Source organism: Agelaius tricolor, unplaced genomic scaffold (genome assembly GCF_023055355.1).
Source record: "Agelaius tricolor isolate 1412-34295 unplaced genomic scaffold, bAgeTri1.0.p SCAF_28, whole genome shotgun sequence".
In the NCBI taxonomy this organism is placed as follows: Eukaryota; Metazoa; Chordata; class Aves; order Passeriformes; family Icteridae; genus Agelaius; species Agelaius tricolor.
Genome location: NW_027269288.1, coordinates 7,654,159 through 7,674,337, shown reverse-complemented (window position 1 = coordinate 7,674,337; position 20,179 = coordinate 7,654,159). Strand labels below are relative to the sequence as shown.

At 46.7% G+C, this 20,179-nt stretch overlaps 1 protein-coding gene across 1 annotated transcript; it reads right to left on the bottom strand.

The window, feature by feature from the left end:
- Nucleotides 1-232: 232 nt before the first annotated feature.
- On the bottom strand, nt 233-19,171 carry MXRA8 (matrix remodeling associated 8). The gene is made up of 10 exons (XM_071449045.1): nt 18,814-19,171; nt 12,877-12,897; nt 11,350-11,661; nt 10,231-10,332; nt 7,823-8,269; nt 4,309-4,467; nt 3,084-3,114; nt 2,492-2,568; nt 1,547-1,624; nt 233-682 (listed from the first exon to the last, which is right to left on the bottom strand). Exons 1-10 carry the CDS (start codon nt 18,860-18,862, stop codon nt 657-659), a joined length of 1,302 nt encoding a protein of 433 aa, XP_071305146.1. The 5' UTR covers nt 18,863-19,171; the 3' UTR covers nt 233-656.
- Between the last annotated feature and the right edge of the window lie 1,008 nt (nt 19,172-20,179).

Below are 20,179 nucleotides of genomic sequence, written 5' to 3'. Positions count from 1 at the left end.
GAGCACTGCAGCGCCTTGCATGTATCCTTCCGCGTCTCCCCCTCTCCTGGATCTCTCTCGCCGCATCACCGAGAGATCCCGCCACAGGGTGGCACTCTGCACCAGCCACACCTGGTGTGCCTCCGCGTTTTCGCCCTCCGCAACCCTAGCACCGAGCGGGACTGCTTTGTGTCACGATTCGTCCGCCACATCCCCGCACACAAACCGTGCGACGAGGAGGGGGAGGCTGGAATATGACAGCTGCTTTAATAAATACAGGACAGACAGATAAATTCCATTCAAGCACAGAATCCTGTGGAAATGCTATAGGATTTGTGTCATTGAAACATCAAAGCAAAACCTCTGCTGATTCAGCTCATAAAAATCATTGATGCATAAAATCCAACAATAATTGTCAAGAAAGAAAAGGGGAAGGAGGGAGGATTGGGAGAACAGAGGAAGAAGAAAAGGCAACCCCATAAATGCACACAAGACAGTTTAACTCTTTCATGAAGCATTTGCACCCTTGTGTGGGGAAAAAAAAAAAAAAAAAAAAGTGGATGTGGAAAAAATTCTGTGGGAACTGGAGGGAGATGGAAATAAGAAAAACCATCTCTTTTCCATGTTATCTATCTTGGATGGAAGCTTCTGGACCAGCCAGCAGCTTGGGAGTGTCTTCATTTACAATATTCCTTCCTGAAATCTGAAAGCAAATGGAAAAGGGGGTCAGCACCTCGAGAGAGATTTCAAACAATTCAAAGAAGCACAAAAATACGGATTTATTTCTAGGCCGAGCATTTGCAGTCACCCACATCCCTGATATCAAAAAGCTCCCCCAGTGAGAGAGACTGGGGGTAAATTATTGCCCAGACCCACCCTGCAGGAGAAAATTGCAGGAGAATTCCATCAGGGAGATCTCCTGGGCTCTCCATCCCCTGCTTGGTGTCATTTCAGCCCCTTTTATTAAATCCTCATTCCCCTGGAGTGAGTAATGGAATCCCAGAGCTGATCACAGGAGCTGTCCTACAAACGCAGGGCACAGCCCTGGGGATTAATCCTGGAGCAGCAGGAGGAGATCCAGCCCCAGGCAGGGAGAGACCTTTGCTTTTCTTGGATGAAGTAACTGAGATTACCCAGAAATTAATTCCACTCCAAACACTCTCCCTCTGCACTGTGTTTTCTGCCCAAACACCAAGCCAGGACATTTTTGGGCTCCCTCTGAGGTCACAGCAGAGCAGGCGCTGCTCCAGCCCTGCCAAGCTTTCTTTTTCCAATCAAGAAAAATTCCAATTTGTGCCGTGCCCAAAGCTTTTAAAAACCAAATCACTGCTTGCATCTCGTGGAAATCAAGAAAAATTCCAATTTGTGCCATGCCCAAAGCTTTTAAAAGGCAAATCACTGCTTGCATCTTGTGGCCCCATGATGAAAGGATGGCAATGCAGCTGGCTTCTCATTCCTGCTTTTGCCATGAGGTTTCTCATTCCTTTTTGGCTGTGGCTTGGTCACTCACTGACGGACTGTTCCCATCGGAACAGCCACCAATTAAAGGGAAGAAAGTGATGATTACCTTTGTCTAAATCAATGTTCTTTGCTGGGAAGCTTCTGGCTTGCTCAGCCCTCTCCTTCAGGATGTTGTTTTTGTAATCTGTGCAAGGGGAGGAGCAGAATTCACGCAGGATATTAAAAGAAAACAAGAATTTGATGAGCAAGACAGAGGTGATCAGCCCTTCCTTGCTGTGCTCCAGGCCTGGCACCTCTGATTTCTAGGAATTATTTGGGGAGTTACTCAGCAGGAAAACAGCTCTGAGTTCATTTTAGCCCCTGGCATTAACCAGTTGTGCAAACTTCAGCTCCCTGCTCCTCACAGATCCTTCCAGCTCTGGATTATCTCCTCAAAGCTCATCTGGAGATGACTGATTATTAATTATCTAGATTATTAAATATCCAGATTTTTGCAACCCACCCTCTGCAATTCCTTTCTTTACTTCCAAATTTTTTTGTTTGCTGGGGCCTTTACAGCAATTCTTGTCAGCTTTTTCTTTTAAAGGTTGTGCCTTTATTGGGGATGCAAATAAAAAAAATAAAGGGATAAATATTTGTCGCTATATATATATATAAATAAATTATTTATAATTTTTCCCTTTATATTTATAATATTTATAATGCCCTGTTTTATCCAGCTGGGGTGAACTTGGCATCATGGCAAGGCTTCAGGAAGCTCAGGGTGGAGCAGCAGTTTTTGAAATGGATCCACTCCAAATCCCAGCCAGAACCAAGCCCTGCTCAGTTATTGGCACAATAAACTCCAGGCTGCACCTTCAAACCCCAGCAAGGAGCAGCATCCACCTTCAGGAATGCTGGAAATCCCCAAAATACATCCTATAAATCCTCAAAAAAAGTCCATACCCACCGCCAGAGGGTAAAGAATGGATTCACTTCCAAATACCCAAGTGCCATTAGAAATTTCAGATTTCCAGGCATTGGGACCTGGTTTGGTGCCAGGGATACCTACCCAGCCTGATGTCTTCACTTTTGTGTGGGGTCAGATCTGTTGTGTCCACTGTAAATTCTTTAAGGTTCACGTCCTTCCTGAAAAGGGAATAATGGTGGAAAATGGTATTGTCCCATCTTTTAATATCTGGCTCCTTTCACGCTTTTTCCCCTTAGCTTTCCTAATTCTTTAGAGGATTTATTTAATTTTAAAATTTTTTCCCCACTTGTTTGTCCTGATCTTAGAACAATGGGCAGCCAATCCTGCAATTTCTTTTTTTTTTTTCCACTTTAATCCCATGAAATAAGGTCTGGAGGAGCCCAGCTCCATGATCTTGGCCCCATTTCACAGCAGATCTGTGCATTATTCCTTCCCCACCAGCTCCCAAGGACATCTCACAGAAACTTCACCCCTCAATCGGTTCCCAAAGAGTAACAAGAGGAAATTCAATTGCCAAATCAGCCCCACAAACCATTTTCTCCTTCCACTTCCTCCTCCTAACCAGATTTCCAGCTGGTTTAGGCTCTTAGCTGAGGAGGAAATTTAAATTTCACTTGAAGGCATTCTAAACCTAATTAATAATATTAATAATATTAAAATTGATTATACTTACTCTCCGTATTTCTTCACGTTGTATTCATAACCTGACCAGGAGGAAAAAGCAGAATGAGCAGTCACAGCCAGTCCAGACCCATTCCTGGGGTTGTTTTTTTTGTGTGGCACCCAAAGCCAGTTCTGAGGGTGCCACCCAGAGATCCCAGTGTCCCTTGATGGGATCCCAGAGCCAGCAGGGACATGGACACCTGAGCTCCCAGGGACGAATCCCACCTGGGAAGGGCTTTTCTTCTCTTCTGTGGAGTAACTCTGCAAATCATGAGTGGGGTTCATCCAAAACCTGCACTTGGTGACCTTGGAAGTCTTTTCCAACCCCAAAAATCCCACAAAATCAAGGCCTGGTATTTTAAAACCACATCAGCCCTGCAAATCCTGGACTCCTGAGCTCCCAAGAGATAAATCCCACCTGGGAAGGGCTTTTCTTCTCTTCTGTGGAACAAATCTGGAGTGGAGTTCACCAAAGCCTGGATGTGATGATCTTGGAGGTCTTTTCCAACCCCAACAACTCCACAAGATCAAGGCCTGGGTATTTTTACACCACACCAGCCCTGAAAATCCTCCCACTGGGCAAGGACCTGGACACCTGAGCTCCCAAAGGACAAATCCCACCTGGGAAGGGCTTTCCTTCTCTTCTACAGAGCAAATCATGAGCGGGCTGCAGCCAAAGCCTGCACCTGATGACCCTGGAGGTCTTTTCCAACCCCAACAATTCCACAAATCCAAAGCCTGGATGCTTTTACACCACACCAGCCCTGTGGTGTAATCCTGGACACCTGAGCTCCCAGGGATGAATCCCACCTGGGAAGGGCTTTTCTTCTCCCTTCTGTGGAGCAACTCAGCAAATCTGGAGTTCGGCCAAAGCCTGCACCTGATGACCTTGGAGGTCTTTAGAACCCAGACAATTCCATAAAAACAAAACCTGGACATTTTTACACCACACCAACCTTGCAAATCCTGGACACCTGAGCTCCCAAAGGATAAATCCCACTTGTGAAGGGGTTTTTTTCTCCCTTCTACAGAAGAAATCATGAGTGGGATCCAGCCAAAGCCTGCACCTGATGACCCTGGAGATCCTTTCCAACCCCAGCAACTCCACAAAATCAAAACCTGGGCATTTTTACACCAGACCAGCCCTGCAAGTCCTCCCTCTGGGCAGGTTCCTGGTTTCCCAGGAGGGGATCCTGCTCCTTGGAGGAATCTTTCCAGGATTTCCCTGGACTCACCTCTGTGCCGGCGCCTGCGGGTGACGAGCACCACGATGATGAGGAGGACGAGGAAGAGCAGCAGAGTGGCCAGGATGTAGCCCAGCTGCTGGAAAAAGTGCATCCTGCTCTCAGGGATGATGACATTGATGACATTGTGGCCCCTGACCACGTTTGGATCTGAGGGAAGGAGAACAGGGAGTGTTCACTGGGAGTGAGGTCACAGGGAGGAATTCTGGATTGCAAGAATTAATCAGTGCCTAAATTATGAGTTATCATCATTCCCAGTGCCTAAATTGTGATTTATCATCATTCCCAGGGTCTAACAGGATCCCTGGCCATCAGAATGTTCTGGCAGAGGGGAATTCCAAAGCAAAGCCAGCCCCAAACCTTCCAGAGGGTCCCACAATGCCAGGTGGGAATGCTCAGGGAGGAATTCTGAATTTTAAGAATTAATCAGGGCTTAAATTATGATTTATCATAATTCCCAGGATCTAACAGGATCCCTGGCCATCAGAGTGTTATTGCAAGGGGAATTCCAGAGCAAAGCCAGCCCCAAACCTTCCAGAGGGTCCCACAATGCTCAGGGAGGAATTCCAAATTACAAGAATTAATCAGTGCCTAAATTATGATTTATCATCATTCCCAGTGCCTAAATTATGATTTATCATCATTCCCAGGGTCTAACAGGATCCCTTCCCTGGGATCAGTGATCCTTGGCCATCAGAGTGTTCTTGCAAAGAGAATTCCAGAGCAAAGCCAGCCCCAAACCTTCCAGAGGGTCCCACAATGCTCAGGGAGGAATTCCAAATTACAAGAATTAATCAGTGCCTAAATTATGATTTATCACAAGTCCCAGGGTTTAAAATGATCCCTGGCCATTGCAGTGTTCTTGCAGGGGGGGAATTTCAGCCGCAAACCTTCCAGAGGGTCCCACAATGCTCCTCTGGGTCCCTTTCAACACAAACTCCAAACTGCTCTGGCTCCAGCCAGCAGCCCCTCCTTGCCAAGGGTTATAATTTATGGAGTGGGAAGAGTTTCCAGAGCCAAAAAAAAATGAGCTTCCTTTGAAATGAAATCAAATCAATAAAATAAATAAACCCCCCTAAAAAAGCAGAGGAAAGCCAAGATTCCATTCCTTTTGAGGATGCAGCAGGATTCCTGTCCCACAGCACAGGAAAGGGGAGCTCAAAACTTTTATGTGGAACATTTTACATTTTTTATTTCTTTTTGTAGGTCTCAAATAAATAGGTCAATGTTTTACACATGTAAAGAGGAAGTGGCTCCTCTGCTTGCAACAGTCAAGAGGAATGGACAAAGCCAGCCCAGGCATGGATGGAATCCCAGAGGGCTCTAAGGGGAGAGGGATTTTTCCTTCAAAACTGAGCAGAAGAGATTCCCCCTACAGGGAATTTTCACAGAGCACCAGGCAAGATCAGGATGGAGCCCTTGGGAGATCCCTCTGCGAATTCCCCAGAGGGAACAAGGGCAAAAGTGGGGGAAATAAAACCTCAAAAATACCTCAAAAGCCACAGCACCCTTCAGCAGACGTGTCCTGACACTTCTGGCACTGGGACTGCCTCCAGTTTTTTGGGCAGTTTCCAGCAGTTTAAAAACACCAACCCAGCGAAAATCAAATTAAATCAAGCAAGAGTGGGTGGAAATAAACACTCTGAAACCAGAGCTGATGGTTTGCTAATGCCAACAGCACTCCTAGAAAATCAAAAAGCAACGTGAAAATCAAAAGTCAACAGAGCAATGTGCTCTTTTTACTGGGATTTCCAGTTCTCCCTGGACACAGAGCTGGAAAAAACACCAGGGATTTCCACCCTGCCAAGCTAAAAAATATCAATTCAAACCAAGGAAGCCACTTGCAAAGCTGCAAACAGCACATGTGACAGCTCTGCCCTGTCCCACCCCTGGCTCCTTGCTGCCATAATGAGATGGTGCCACAGCAAACACAGGAATTTCTATTCCTGGATTTTTGCTTTCCCACAGAACTTGGGTTTAAACTTTAGGCAACACTGAGGAGATCACTGCAAAAAACAAAGAGTGGAAACTGAGATTTGGTAACTTTGTGCAATGGGGTGTTTCCCATTTGATAACTGGGGACCAGCATTTAGGCTGGGGTGATGAAGGTTTATTCTGCAACCAAGATCTGATCTCTCAGCACATCTCACATCCACCCACCCCAAATTCACATTTTAACCACTGAAAAATAAATCCTAAACATCCACCCACCCCAAATCCACTCCCAGGACATTTTAACCACTGAAAAATAAATCCTAATGATGAGGGGGAAAACCTTAAGTTTAAGAAGTGCTTTAACATCATCTTCCCAAAGTGTCAAAGACCAAATTATTCTGCTGGAAAAGGTGGAGAGCTCTCCACAAACCTGGCAAAGGTTTGCCAATATTTTAGCACTAATTATGAGACAGAACAGCTTCTCCTGCCACCTGCTGCAGAGCAAACCCTGAGTAAAAATGCACTTTTAGTAAATATCCTGCACATTTCCAGTGCTGAGCCTGAAAGCAGCACCGAGCCCCTGCCTCTGCTCCAAACAGGAGGAACTGGACACCAACTTTAGGCCCAGGGGAAAAGTTTAGGTCTCTGTGACTTGAGAAAGCCAATTTCTTACAGGAGAATAAACCCATTTAAAAATGTATGAAGAGAATTAAAATTCTGTATTAAACAGGCAATAAATATTAAAACACAAGTAATACCTTAAAGTGTCGATAAAGAACTATACCCAAAAGACTTTATATTAAACTTGGGATTTTTGTTTTCTTTTTCTGCCTGAATGAAGTGTGATGGTTTTGAGTTTGGACAGGCTGACAGATGATAGCTGAGTGCAGTGGAAAATATGAAAATTGGTTTATGGCACGCAGACACACCAAAAAAAAAAAAAAAAAAAAAAGCTGAAGGGTGGAGGAAAGAAAATTCCTGGTGGTTGATTCTGCATGGTCTGGCACCTTGCACAGCCCAAACATCCGTGCAAAGGGGAGAGAAACTCTGCTGGGAAGAGCTGGGACAGCAAAGGCAGGGCTGCATCAACCCCCTGCCCACACCTCCATGAAAGCGTGGAGGAAAGAGAACCAATAAAAAGGGGAAAAATACAAAAAAAAAAAGTTCACCACCCTGCTGTCCATCTCTACAGGAACATCACTCACCTGCGGCAAGGACAGTGATGTTCACCACCTTCAGTGCCCATCTCTACAGGAACACCACTCACCTGCAGCAGGGACTGTGATGTTCACCACCCTGCTGTCCATCTCTACAGGGACACAACTCACCTGCAGCAAGGACAGTGATGTTCACCACCTTTAGTGCCCATCTCTACAGGAACATCACTCACCTGCAGCAGGGACTGTGATGTTCTCCGCCCTCAGTGCCCATCCCTACAGGAACACCACTCACCTGCGTCAGGGACTGTGATGTTCACTACCTTTAGTGCCCATCTCTACAGGAACACCACTCACCTGCAGGGACCGTGATGTTCACCACCTTCAGTGCCCATCCCTACAGGAACACTCACCTGCAGCAGGGACCGTGATGTTCACCACCCTGCTGTCCCTCTGCGGCTCGGTGACAGCCAGGTGGTAGATCCTGCGCTCGTGCAGCCCGCAGTAGTGGTGGTGCAGGTGGCACGAGTAGGTGCCCTCGTCGGCGCTCTCCAGGCGCGAGATGCGCAGCGAGAAGTCCCCGAGGCCGAAGGCTCCGCGGCTCACGTTCATCTTCTGCCTCAGGAACTGGGGCCCGTAGGAGCGGCGCTCCCCGGACGCGTACAGATCCACCAGGCGGTCGGCGCGGTCCTGGGGCACCCCCGGGGGCTGCCGGTCCCAGTGCACCACCTGCTGCTCCTCCTCGCTGTGCCGCTCCGTCCAGATGTGCTGGCGGTTGATGCAGGGCAGCGTCACCGTGCTGCCCTCCGGGGCCACCAGCACCGGCTTCTCGCCGTCCCAGTACTCGCTGGGCTCCTCGTCTGTGGGGGAACACAACCTTGGAATGGGTTTGCTCCACTTGCCCCACTGGTTTTGCCCCACTTCTCCTTTTTCCCCCCCCCCCACAAAATCTACTTAAGTTTCCTTCCTGTGATGCTTTGTGAAGGCTGACCTAGACAGGTTTAAAAAAGAACGGACTAGACAGATTTAAAAAATAAAGCAGGGGTTTATGAAAAGGATTTCCTCCATGGAGCCACCTTGGGCAGCACAAGAGCCTGGCCTCCTCACCTGGTGAGGAACACAACCTTAAAATGGGTTTGCTCCACTACAGAGAAAAAGGAGGAAAAATCTTGGAGATGGGGAGAGGAAAACATACTTCAACCTGACCAGCAGCTTCTTGGAAATATTTGGAGGGATGCCTTGTGAAGGCTGGGCTACAACAGACTAGACAGAGTTACAGAATAAAGCAGGAATTTATGAAAAGGATCTCCTCCATGGAGCCACCCTTGGCAGCACAAGAGCCCAGCCAGGGCTGAACCCAAGATGAACCAAAATGGTCCCAAAATGAACCCAAGATGAACCAAAATGGTCACAAAATGCACAACCACTCACAGGGTCTCTCACTTTTACAAGTTCTGCTCCATTTGCATATTGCAGTTCACTGTCCAATTCCAGCTTTAGCCCATGCAGTCCCATCCTTGTTTTTCTCTCTCCAGCCCACGTTGTTTGTGCTCCTGGGCTGAGATTTGGATCATTTGTCCTTGGTGCCCAGCTGGAGCAGGAATTGTTTTGTCTCCCTGCTCTGTGCAGAGCTCAGCATCCCATAATATGAACCCAGACCCACACACTAAAGCAGCACAGAATGTGAAAAACAGAAAATCTAAACCTGAGGCATCACCCAGGTTTCCTTTCCTTGGCCAAAATCAGCAATATTTTAGGCCAATTTGCTGTCGCACGCGTGGGTGGAGCTGATACAAAATTCCCACTCAACACCAAGTGTCAAGGACAGCCAGAGACACCTGAGATTGCTCCCAGAGCCTGGAATGTTGAATTCCAAGTGCCAAGGACTCCCAGAGATTGCTCTCTTGGAACCCTAAAGCTCCCCAAGATTGGAATCCTGTAACACACCCCCTCCCAAAATCTTCAAAGTGCCACATGGCACAGCCTGAACATGCACTAGCATGAACAACCCTGGCTGTTTCACATTTATTTCACCAGTTAGTAAAAAAAACCCACCTATATCCTCTAACACCCTTGGCCATTTCATGAAGCAGGGCCACTTTCTCCTCCTTCTAACTCAGAGTTAATCTCCTGCTTCAGAGAGCAGGAAGCAAATTCCCTCCACAGGCTAAGAATGGAACGAGGATCTTCATCCCAATCCTCTGAGCAGGAAATGCTTTCCTACCCACAAAGGCCCTAATTACTGGAGGAGCTGAAGCAGCACTGCTCTGATCTTGGCTCTTAGAAAAGGAATAACAGAGGAAGCAGAGCACAGAGGAGCAGCTTGGGGCTCTCAGGGTGTTTTTATTGCACTGTGAGAGGAGATGCACTCCCACCCCAGCAGCTCCACTGCTGTCGCCCAGAGGTTTAAATGGATTTTTCAAGGGTGCCTGTTTGGATGGGTGGGACTCCCTGCAGCTGCCAACAGCTGGATGTTAGAGCTGGGCTTAAGGTGGGGTGGGTTTTAAGTAGAGGCTGGATAGGATAAGCTCATCAGCAAGAGAACGGGCTGGTCCTTGTGGCTGAGATGAGGGTGGGGATTGTCACCAGGAGGGAATTGTCACCAGGGCTGTGCTGCTGCTGCAGCAGGGACAGTTTGGTAAGGAGCAAACACTGAGCTGAGCAGGCACTGTCTGGCCAAGGAAAATGAGAGTTTTGTAAATAAAACCTCTGAAACTCAGGGAAGCAGGCAGCAAACAGCACAGGGAGCTCCAGGTTTTCCTGCTGCTGCTTCCCAAGCCTCCTGTGGCACCTGTAGCACCAGAGGTGTCCCCACACCCACCTCTCTTGGCGATGATCAGCTGGATTTTCACAGTCTCGTACAAGTGGCAGTAGTGGTGGTGAAGGTTACAGGAATATGTGCCTGCATCACTGTCTGCCACACCTGTAGAGCAGGGAAAAGAGGGGAATTCAGTGATTTATACTGAGACAATGGTGATTTGTGCCATTTGCAGAGAGAGAAATTCAGTGGTTTATACTGAGACAACAATTATTTGTGTCGTTTGCAGTTTCCCAAATCCTTGATGTAAACAACTTCATTCTAAGCCATCCTTATCACCTGGGTGGTGATAGACAAATCACCTCACCCAATATAATGATTTGGTCATTGTTGCACCCATTCCCACCAAAACCCATCGAGGGTGGGAAAAAACCTTCACACCTTTGATCACCAGCGAGAAATTCCCCTCTGCAAAGGCATCCTCAGGCATGAGGATCCTGCCCTGGTTGTAGGAGCTGTAGGCACTGGAGATCATCAAGTCCAACCCATGCCCTAACACCCCAGCTAAACCATAAATCCGTTTATCAAAAACATGCTGTGAACCACTAATTTCCACCAAAACCAGGGCACTGAGATTGCTCCCAAACCCTGAGTCCCAAGTGTCTTCCCCCACCTCCCTGGGCAGTTCCAAACCCTAAAATTCCTCCTGAGAATTTGACTTATTAACCTGGTACTCACAGAATTCACAGAATGACCAGGTTGGAAGAGACCTTTGAGATCATCAAGCCCAACCCATGGCCTAACACCCCAACTAAACCATAAATCTATTGATTAAAAAACTTCCTGTGAGCCACCCATTCCCACCAAAACCAGTACACTGAGATTGCTCCCAGACTCTGAATTCCAAGTGTCAAGGACAGCCAGGCACACCTCAAATTGCTCCCAGACCACCTCCCTGGGCAGTCCCTTCCAAACTCAAAAATTCCTCCTGAGAATTCGACTTATTAACCTGGTACTCACAGAATCCACAGAATGACCAGGTTGGAAGAGACCTTTGAGATCATCAAGCCCAACCCGCGGCCTAACACCCCAACTAAACCATTAATCTATTGATCAAAAAACATCCTGTGAGCCACCCATTCCCACCAAAACCCATCGAGGGTGGGAAAAAAACCTCCACACCTTTGATCACCAGCGAGAAATTCCCATCTGCAAAGGCATTCTCGGGCATGAGGATCCTGCCCTTGTTGTAGGAGCTGTAGACACGCTGGTCCCCAGCCGAGTACATGTCACAGAGCCTCTCCATCCTGCTGTCCCCAGAGTAGGAGCTGAGCAGGTCCCAGTGCACCACGCGCTGCCGGTCGTTCAGGCGGTCCTGGGTCCACACTATGCGGTGGCTCTTGCAGGGCAGCACGGCCTGGGAGCCCAGGGCTGCACTGATGTTCAGCACAGACACCACCACGCTGCTGGATGGGTTGGAGGCATCAGCTGGGACTGCAAAAACCAGCAAAAGAAAGAGTTGTAGGGTTGTGGAGTTAATGGGGTGGGAAGGAGCTGCTGAAATCCCTGCGCGTTTAATTCTGGTTTCAAGACCAGCATGGAGCAATGTCATGGAAAATCCTGAGCTGGGAGGGACCCAGGAATCACTGATCCAACCTTATCCCTGCACAGAAACCCCAACAATCCCACTCTGTGCATCCCTAAGAGTGCCATCCTGGGGCTCTTGGGGCTGGTGGAGCTCTTGGACCATTCCCAGGTCCACACCATGCGGTGGCTCTTGCAGGGCAGCACGGCCTGGGGGCCCAGGGCTGCCCTGATGTTCAGCACAGACCGGGACTGCAAAAAACAGCAAAACAAAGAGTGGAGTTAATGGGGTGTGAAGGAGGGGCTGGAGTCTCTGTGCATTTATGGGGCACTGTTATGGAGAATCCTGAGCTGGAAGGGACTCAGGAATCATTGATCCAATCTTATCCCTGCACAGAAACCCCAACAATCCCACTCTGTGCACCCCTGAGAGGGATCCAAATGCTCCTGGAGCTCCTGGGGCTGGTGGAGCTCTTGGGGCCTGGCTCTTGGACCATTCCCAGGGGAACCTGCTCAGCACAGACACCACCAGGCTGGTGGGGTTGGAGGCATCAGCTGGGACTGGAAAAACCAGGAGCAAACAGCAAAAAAAAGAGTTGTAGGTTATGGAGTTAATGGGGTGTGAAGGGGGTGCTGCAGTCTCTGTGCATTTTTGATTCTGGTTTCAAGACCAGCACGGGGCAATGCCATGGAGAATCCTGAGCTGGAAGGGACCCAGAAATCTCTGATCCAACCTTATCCCTGCACAGACACCCCAACAACCCCACCCTGTGCACCCCTGAGAGGGATCCAAATGCTCCTGGAGCTCTTGGGGCTGGGGCCATTCCCTGGGGAGCCTGGTCAGTGCCCCCCTCAGGGGGAAGAACCTTTTCCTAATAAATAAAACTTTAAACCACAGATTTCATTCATGTCTGTTATCAGGATTGAGCACTCAAGCTGTCCTACCCACCCTTCCTAGTCCTGAGCCCCAGTTTAATGCAGGTTTAGCGACACCAGTGCATGGGGTGGATAATTCATGGAAGTTAGGAATGAAAGCCCCTGTTAGGAATGAAAGCCATGGAATCAGGGCCCTCTCTCTCCTCTCATAATCACAAAGCCTGGCAGATTTCCAGAGGTGTCACTCACCTGAATATGAGCCCACAGAACCTGTGAAAGCAGAAAACAAAGAGTGTCACTGACAACAAAAGGATAAAAAAGCTACAAACACACTCCAAGTCAGCAGCCTCTGTTATTTCTCCATCTATTCCCCCATTCCCTGTTAATGCTGGTGTTTATATCTGGGTGTTTATATCCATTTCCCACTCGTGGTCTGCACAGTGAATTCTGTGTCACAGTTAATTCTGTGATGCTCTGGGTGCAGCAGCTCCCTCCAACCCACACGACTCAGATCCACACAGGAGGGACCTTGCCAGAGATGAACCAATTCCTCTGATTCTGAGGAACTTTACCAGAGATGAACCAATTCCTCTGATTCTGAGGAACTTTACCAGAGATGAACCAATTCCTTTGATTCTGCATTTCTCTGCCCCAGTCCCTCCTGCTCCTTGTGTGGGAGGGGTCCAGAAGGTCTCCTGGCATCAGGCTTTGGATTCCCAACACAGATTCCCCAACACAACCCCACCATTCATCTCTCCACCCAGCCAAACCCATCAAAATCACAGGAGGTTTTGTCCTGCTAATGTCAGAGGCACAAAGTCCTCCAGACAAAGACTGTATTTTTTTAAATTTTTTTTTTTTTTTTAGCCCTGGAATTTATGAATTTCAAATTCAACTCCAGACTGCGGGTATTTGCACAGCCCCAAGTGCTGAGAATTAATTTGGTTTCCTCCTCTTTTTCTATCACAAAGCACTGGGCAGCAGAGAACAAAAAATGAGCAGCTCTCTCTGTTGAGCTGCCAGCTCAAAGGCACTTCAAATAGGAGGGGTTTTTCCTTAAAATAGGAGGAAAAGTGTCTTTTCCTTAAAAAGGCACTTCAAATAGGAGGGTTTTTTTCCTTACATTTAAAATCTCAGCATCACAAAGAGAAAAATCAAACCTTGGACAAGGTCTGTGCTCTCTGTCTGTAAGAGACACCATAATTCCATCATTTGATTGTTTCTCATGATAGGCTGCAAAATGTGTCAGCTGGAAGCCAGGACTTAGATTTGGCTTAGAAAAACAAAAGAATTATTAAAAAATCTCTTCCACAGCGCCAAATCAGCCAGGAAAAAAATCAGTGTCACTTGTGCCAGGCCACCAGCTGAGGTGTCCCTGTGTCCAGGCAGTGTCCGGGTGTGGTTTGCCCCGGGGCCAGGGGACAATGTCGTGACATAAGCGGCGATTTGGAGCTGGGGAATGGTGCCTGAGGCTGCTTCCAGAGCCCTGCACAAGAACAAATCGATTTGGTGGGACAGAAACATCCTCTGCTGGCCCAGGCAGAGGAATGAAGGCATTTACTGCTCCCCTCTGCTAATGGGAAAAACACGGAGCAGCATCGAATTTACCACAATATTCAGGAATGCAGCTCTGGAAATCCAAGGAGTGACAAAAACTCTGAGCTCACAGCAGCACCTGCTTCTGCACCTTCCTGGAGCCCTGCACCTCCCACCTGCAAGGGCAAGGACTTTTCCTTTTCCCTTTTCCCTTTTTCCCTTTTTCCCTTTTCCTTTCCTTTCCTTGAAATTTCCTCTTTCCCCTTTCCCCTTCCCAGGTGGAGCTGCTGGAGCCTGGGCAGCATTTCCCAACACAATTCTCTGTGAAAAAGGGGGCTTGGTTGAGATAGAGCAGCTTTTAGACAAGAAAAGTTGATGTCTTCTGGGTTCTTTTCCTCTCCCACTCCTAAAACTTCAGCCAGGAACAGGGCAGGAATGCTGTTGCTTCCTCAAAAAAGTCATTCCATTTTAAAAGGGGTTTTATGGCTTTTAAAAGGGATTTTATGGCTTTTAAAAGGGATTTGAAGCAGAGATGAAAGACAGCCCAGTAAAGGTGACAGCTCCAGCACTAAGGGCAGGGATTTCTGAGCAGAGAGAAGGGTGACAGCTCATGGATGCAGCACTGGGGGCACTGGAAGGAGGGATTTTGGTGAGTCAAAACCAAAACCAAAGAGCCTTCCTGCACCTGGTGACAGCTCTGACCTCTGTCCTCACAGACCTCCAGGGCCTGGAGCTTCTGAACCTCAGCTGCCAACACAGATCTCAGCTGTGGCTTGCGTTTTAAGAATTTCAAGTTCCCTGGGATGGAGAATCACTTTGTCTCCCCTGGGTGATGTAACCACAAAAAAAAAAACAAAAAAAAAAAACAAAAACAAAAACAAAAAAAAACCCCCACAAAAAACCCAACAAAAGCCAATTCTGTGCTGTCCCCCGTGCTGAGTCAGCAGGATCCCAGAGATACTCTGTGGTCCCACAGTAAAAAATAGGGAAAGCAGCCCGGAAAACGATTTCTTAATCCCTTGTAAAAGGCAGAGCCAGCTCTTACTTCTTGAATCCCATCCATTTTTCATGTGAAGAATTAAGCCACAAAAATAACCCCAAAAAATCCCCCAAAAAGCCCAAAAAAGCTGTGGGCAAACTAGAAGCAAAAGGCAGGGGCTGTGAAAGATGTGTGACATGCTCAGGGCTCTGGCAGTGTCCCTGGAGCAGGGCAAGGACAGAAATTTGTCCCTTGAGCCCTGTCTGGACAATGCTGGGCTGAACTCCCTGCTGGGACCCAGGAGCTGCTGAGCTCCTCTTTCACACTGGGGGATGCAAAACAACCAGAGCCCAACAGGACCAGTTCTTCCCCAAATCTGTGTGTGCCAAATTCCTCATTGTTCCCACAAATCCCTCTGTGTGCAGGGGGTTTAATGGGCTCTGCGGGCTCATTGCACAACCATGGCAAAAGCAGCAGCCAGTGCCACCACGCTGTCCCCAGACCCTCTGGGGGTGGCAGTGGCTCCATCCTGACTCTCTGGGGCACTGACAGGCCCTGATGGCTTTTTTGGGTGACATAAATGAGCCCAGGCTTTTAAAACTCACTGAGCAGTGACTGGGAGAAACATCTGGGCTCATCTGGAGGTGAGCAAACAGCTGATCCCAAACTGCTCCCAGTCCAGCCTGCAAGACCTTTCAGTCTGAATTTCCCTTCAAAACTGAATTTCCCTTCAAAGCCGGGCTTTGAACTGGGATTTTCCTCTAAATCTCTGTGTTTGTTTATTTTTGTTAAAGGCTTCCTGGGACATCTTTCCCAGCAGCAGACTCTCCCACTTCCCAAAAGGATTCCAGAGCCCTTGAACACCCAGCCAGCCCCAACAAATCCTGCCCTCCCTGCAGGTAGGAACATGCAGAGAGCAGGAACGTGCTGCCTCTGCGGAAAGGAGAATCCTCGTGTCTGTGTGTGAAAAACGCAGGTATTTTGGGATTGGCTTTTGGCAAATATGAAAGTGAATGTTATATGTGTTGTGTTAGAAAGTAATGCTGTACCGATTCTCTTGAGCAGTGTGTTAAATAGAGTTTTAGGTTATAAAAAATGTTAAAATAGAAACGATGCTATGTAGGATACTTTTTCTAAAGAAAGGACTCGCAGTGAGACAGCAGCCACAGGACACCTGAAACTTTCAGAGAAAGAGAATTTACTGCCCCACTATCAGAAGAAACAAATTTCTTCCTGCCTGAAGGTGCTTTTAGGATTCAGAGGAAGAAGCTGACACTGACCAGACAGAATCCTGTGTTTGAATGGAATTTATGCATCACTAATGAGGTGTTTGAATATGCAACAGGCTGTTGCTTTTAAGGGCTAACCCTTTGTTAACGGGGGTCCTTTTTCGGGCTCGTGCTGCCCAGAAAAGGTACCCGGACTGTCTGTAACTCTTTGTTTCTATTGTCTCATATTGTGCTAATTCAATTTGTCCAAATTATTATTACTCTAATTGTATTACTATTTTAATAACCATTTTATTACTATTAAACTTTGAAAATTTTAAAAACAAGTGATTGGCGTTTTTCACAAGTGCAAGGAGCCACTCCCCATCTGGGGCACAGACAGGATCCCTCAGAGATCTGCCCCAGCTTTTCTGGGATTTTTGCAGAGTTTTAGAAAGCCTCCCCTGCCCTGTGAGCTTCCCCTTGGCTGCAGGCCCACGGGATGGTTTTGTTGAGCCATTCCAAACACGGAGCTGAGCCATTAACACTTGAGGGAGTGGCTGCTGTGCAGGAGGGGTCACAGATTTTCCCCTCTCCATCCTCGTTATCTATATATTATTTTTTAAATTTTTTTTCTTTATTTATGTATTATATTTTTATATATATTTTATATATATATATATAATTGAGTGATATATAGATTTTTATATTATATATTTATATATAATATATATAATATATATTATATATATTATATACATAATTAAGTGATATAGATATTTTCTATTATGTATTTATATATTTATCTATAATATAGAAAATATATTTTTATATATGTATTATATATAATTGATATATATTTATATATTGTATTTATTTATTTATATATTTTATATATATAATTGAGTTATATATTTTATGTTATATATTTATATATTTATCTATAATATAGATAATTTATATTTTTATAGATATCTATATAATTGAGATAGATATATATATATATACATATCACTCAATAACGAGGATGGGGAGGGGGAAATCTGTGCTGTGAGGAAATCTCTGTGCTCTGTTTTATATATATATATATATATATAACCTGATTTGGGTGGGCTCAAAGCTCAGGGTGCACCCAGATCAATCCAAAATGCACCTGAAGCTGTGTCAGGGACCATCCCTGCTCAGGTGGCACCTCTGGCTCTGCAGGAGCCCAACCTGCTCTTCCTGCCCTGGCTGCTCTGCCAAACCTCGCTGGGACTCACTGGACTGGTTTGAGCTTCTGGAGCACACAGCTGTGGGCTCTCCTCATCCTCATCCTCATCCTCCTCATCCTCCTCCTCTCTAACCCACCCCACACCCCAGATTTCTGAGCCACTTTAACCCTTCTGTCCCTGTGACTGATCCCATCCCTTGCCAGTTCCTCAGCCTTGCCTTGGGGCATTGCAAAAATGGAAAGTGGATTAATGAGGGACCAAAGGGAGAGCTCCTCACCTGATTCCTCACCTGATTCCACAGGAGTGGTTCCTGTGCAGGAGGGGTCACAGATTTCCCCTCTCCCCATCCTCGTTATTGAGTTATAAACCTGATTTGGGCGGGCTCAAACCTCAGAGTGCACCCAGCTCAGTCCAAAATGCACCTGAAGCTGTGTCAGAGCCCATCCCTGCTCAGGTGGCACCTCTGGCTTCTCCTCCTCCTCCTCATCCTCCTCTCTAACCCACCCCACAGCCCAGATTTCTGAGCCCCTTTAACCCTTCTGTCCCTGTGACCGATCCCATCCCTTGCCAGCTCCTCAGCCTTGCCTTGGGGCATTGCAAAAATGGAAAGTGGATTAATGAGGGACCAAAGGGAGAACTCCTCACCTGATTCCACCTCAGTGCTGAGGAGCTGAGGGGCTCAGGTGTCAGCCACAGCCTTTTAAAAGGGCTGGGAAGAGCAGGGGGTCACCAGTCCCCAAAAAACTTCTCATTTCCTACTCCTTTCTTGCACATTGCTACCCAAAAGTGAACTCTGTGTGTGTCTTTATGCTGACAAGAGAAAAAGAAACCCAAAAAACACAAATCCTTTTTTTTTCCTTGCTCTGAACCCTCTCACAGCCCCCCAAGCTGTTTCTGCTTCTTCAAACTTAAGAAAAATAACCTTAAATCCTGTAACTCTGACTCTGAAAGCTTTGCTGTACTCACAGCCAAGCTTATTGGCTTTGAATTTGCTGATAGGAAAAAAAAGAATTGCACAAACATGCTGAACAGAGCTCCAACAACCTCAAACATTTTTCCATTCTCTCCCCAAAAAAAGCAGAGAGGAAACCTCCGACTCCCTCCCCTCCCCAGATGAAAACAGAGCACATTTAGGAATCTGAACGAAATCTCACAAAGATGACACTTCAAAATCTTGTAAACCTGCACAAACCCTGTTGTGCAGCTGAAATAAAAACAAATAACAGCACAGCAGCAGCTCAGAGCTTACTTTGCTGAAGCAGGATCTGCCACAGGAGGAGTTTCACAAGTTGCTCCATTTCTCTCTTCTGCTCCTCGGAGTTTTTGCCTCTCTCGAAAAACAAGTTCAACACTTTCCTTTAACTCTCTTTTCTGTGACTGGAAAACACGGTGACCTCATCAATTTACATCCCCAGAGCTGGGAGCAGCTCAGATTGTGCAGTTTTCCTCCACCTCCTCCCCTTCCCCAGCACTTTCTGCAGATCCCTCTGCTCCTTCCCTTCCCTCTGGCACCTTCTGAGCCCTCCCTCGCTCTGACATCAAACTCGGTCCCACAAAACAAATCTTTTCTCCCTCCCCCTAGGGATGGAACCAATTTTCCTGGTGCTTTACTTGATCCAGCTGTTGCTGCCTTTGTCTGACACTCCTCCAGACTGGATTTATGCTGCTGCTGCCTTCAATGGGGTTTTGATCTCCTCATATGGTTTTACTTCCAGCTCCAGTCTCCAAAGACAGCCTAGAAAACAATATTTACCCTGTCCTGTGATTTGTAAGCAAGGGCTGGGTATTTACAGGAAAATTAAAGTCAAGAAATGGGGTATAAAATAGGAAATAAAGTAGCTGCTGCTAGGATATTAAAAGTAAAATTATATATTAAAGGAAAATTAAAATATGGTCATTTTTTTCTGTTTTCTCACATTCTGTTGTCAGGTTGTTGTAGCTGATGGTTAACACCATTTAGTGGATTTGATTTGTTGGATTATACAATGCAATCAAATTAATCATCAAGTGAAGAAAGGGAATTAAAACTCACTGTCCTTAAATGTCTGTGGGACTCCATCAGAGAACTTAAAAACAAAAGTCAGGAGCCTTCCCATGGGATCCATGAGCATAAACTTAATTGCCACACTTGAATTTTTCCTGCTGACATTTTTCTGTCTCTCTACTCCACCAGAAAATAGATTCCCTCTACCCCAGAGGGGGAAGAGTTTCAGGAAAGAGGAGAATATTATAATTATAATTATAACAACCCCTTAAATAAACATTTAAATAATTACACGCTGCAACAAGGGAAACTTTGGGAGCATCCAGATCAGAACTTCAGCCAGTCCAGGATCCTGTCTGCAGCATCAGACAGAACCAGACACTTCCAAACAAATTCCAAGAAACTGAAGCTATTATTATTATTAGATAATATGACCATGAAAAAAAAAAAATGCAGCCTGCTGTTAACTCCACACTGTCCAAGAGAGATCCAGAGGAGTGGTTTGTTTCAAGGGAAAAATCCTAAAATAATCTTCAGATAAGAAGAAAACTTTCCCTGGCAAGTGCAACTCTGACATTTCTGTGCAGTGAGGAGATTGGGGGGTGATGGGATGGGAGCAGCTCCTCCCTCC

Excerpts from the sequence above, each read along its gene's own strand:
- MXRA8 (XM_071449045.1), bottom strand. The coding sequence starts at position 18,862 with ATGGAGCAACTTGTGAAACTCCTCCTGTGGCAGATCCTGCTTCAGCAA. Across the intron at positions 10,333-11,349 it reads TTTCTCGCTGGTGATCAAAG|GTGTGGCAGACAGTGATGCA; the intron begins GTGTGGAGGTTT and ends CCTGCTCTACAG. Across the intron at positions 2,569-3,083 it reads AACGTGAAGAAATACGGAGA|GAAGGACGTGAACCTTAAAG; the intron begins GTAAGTATAATC and ends TTCCCTTTTCAG.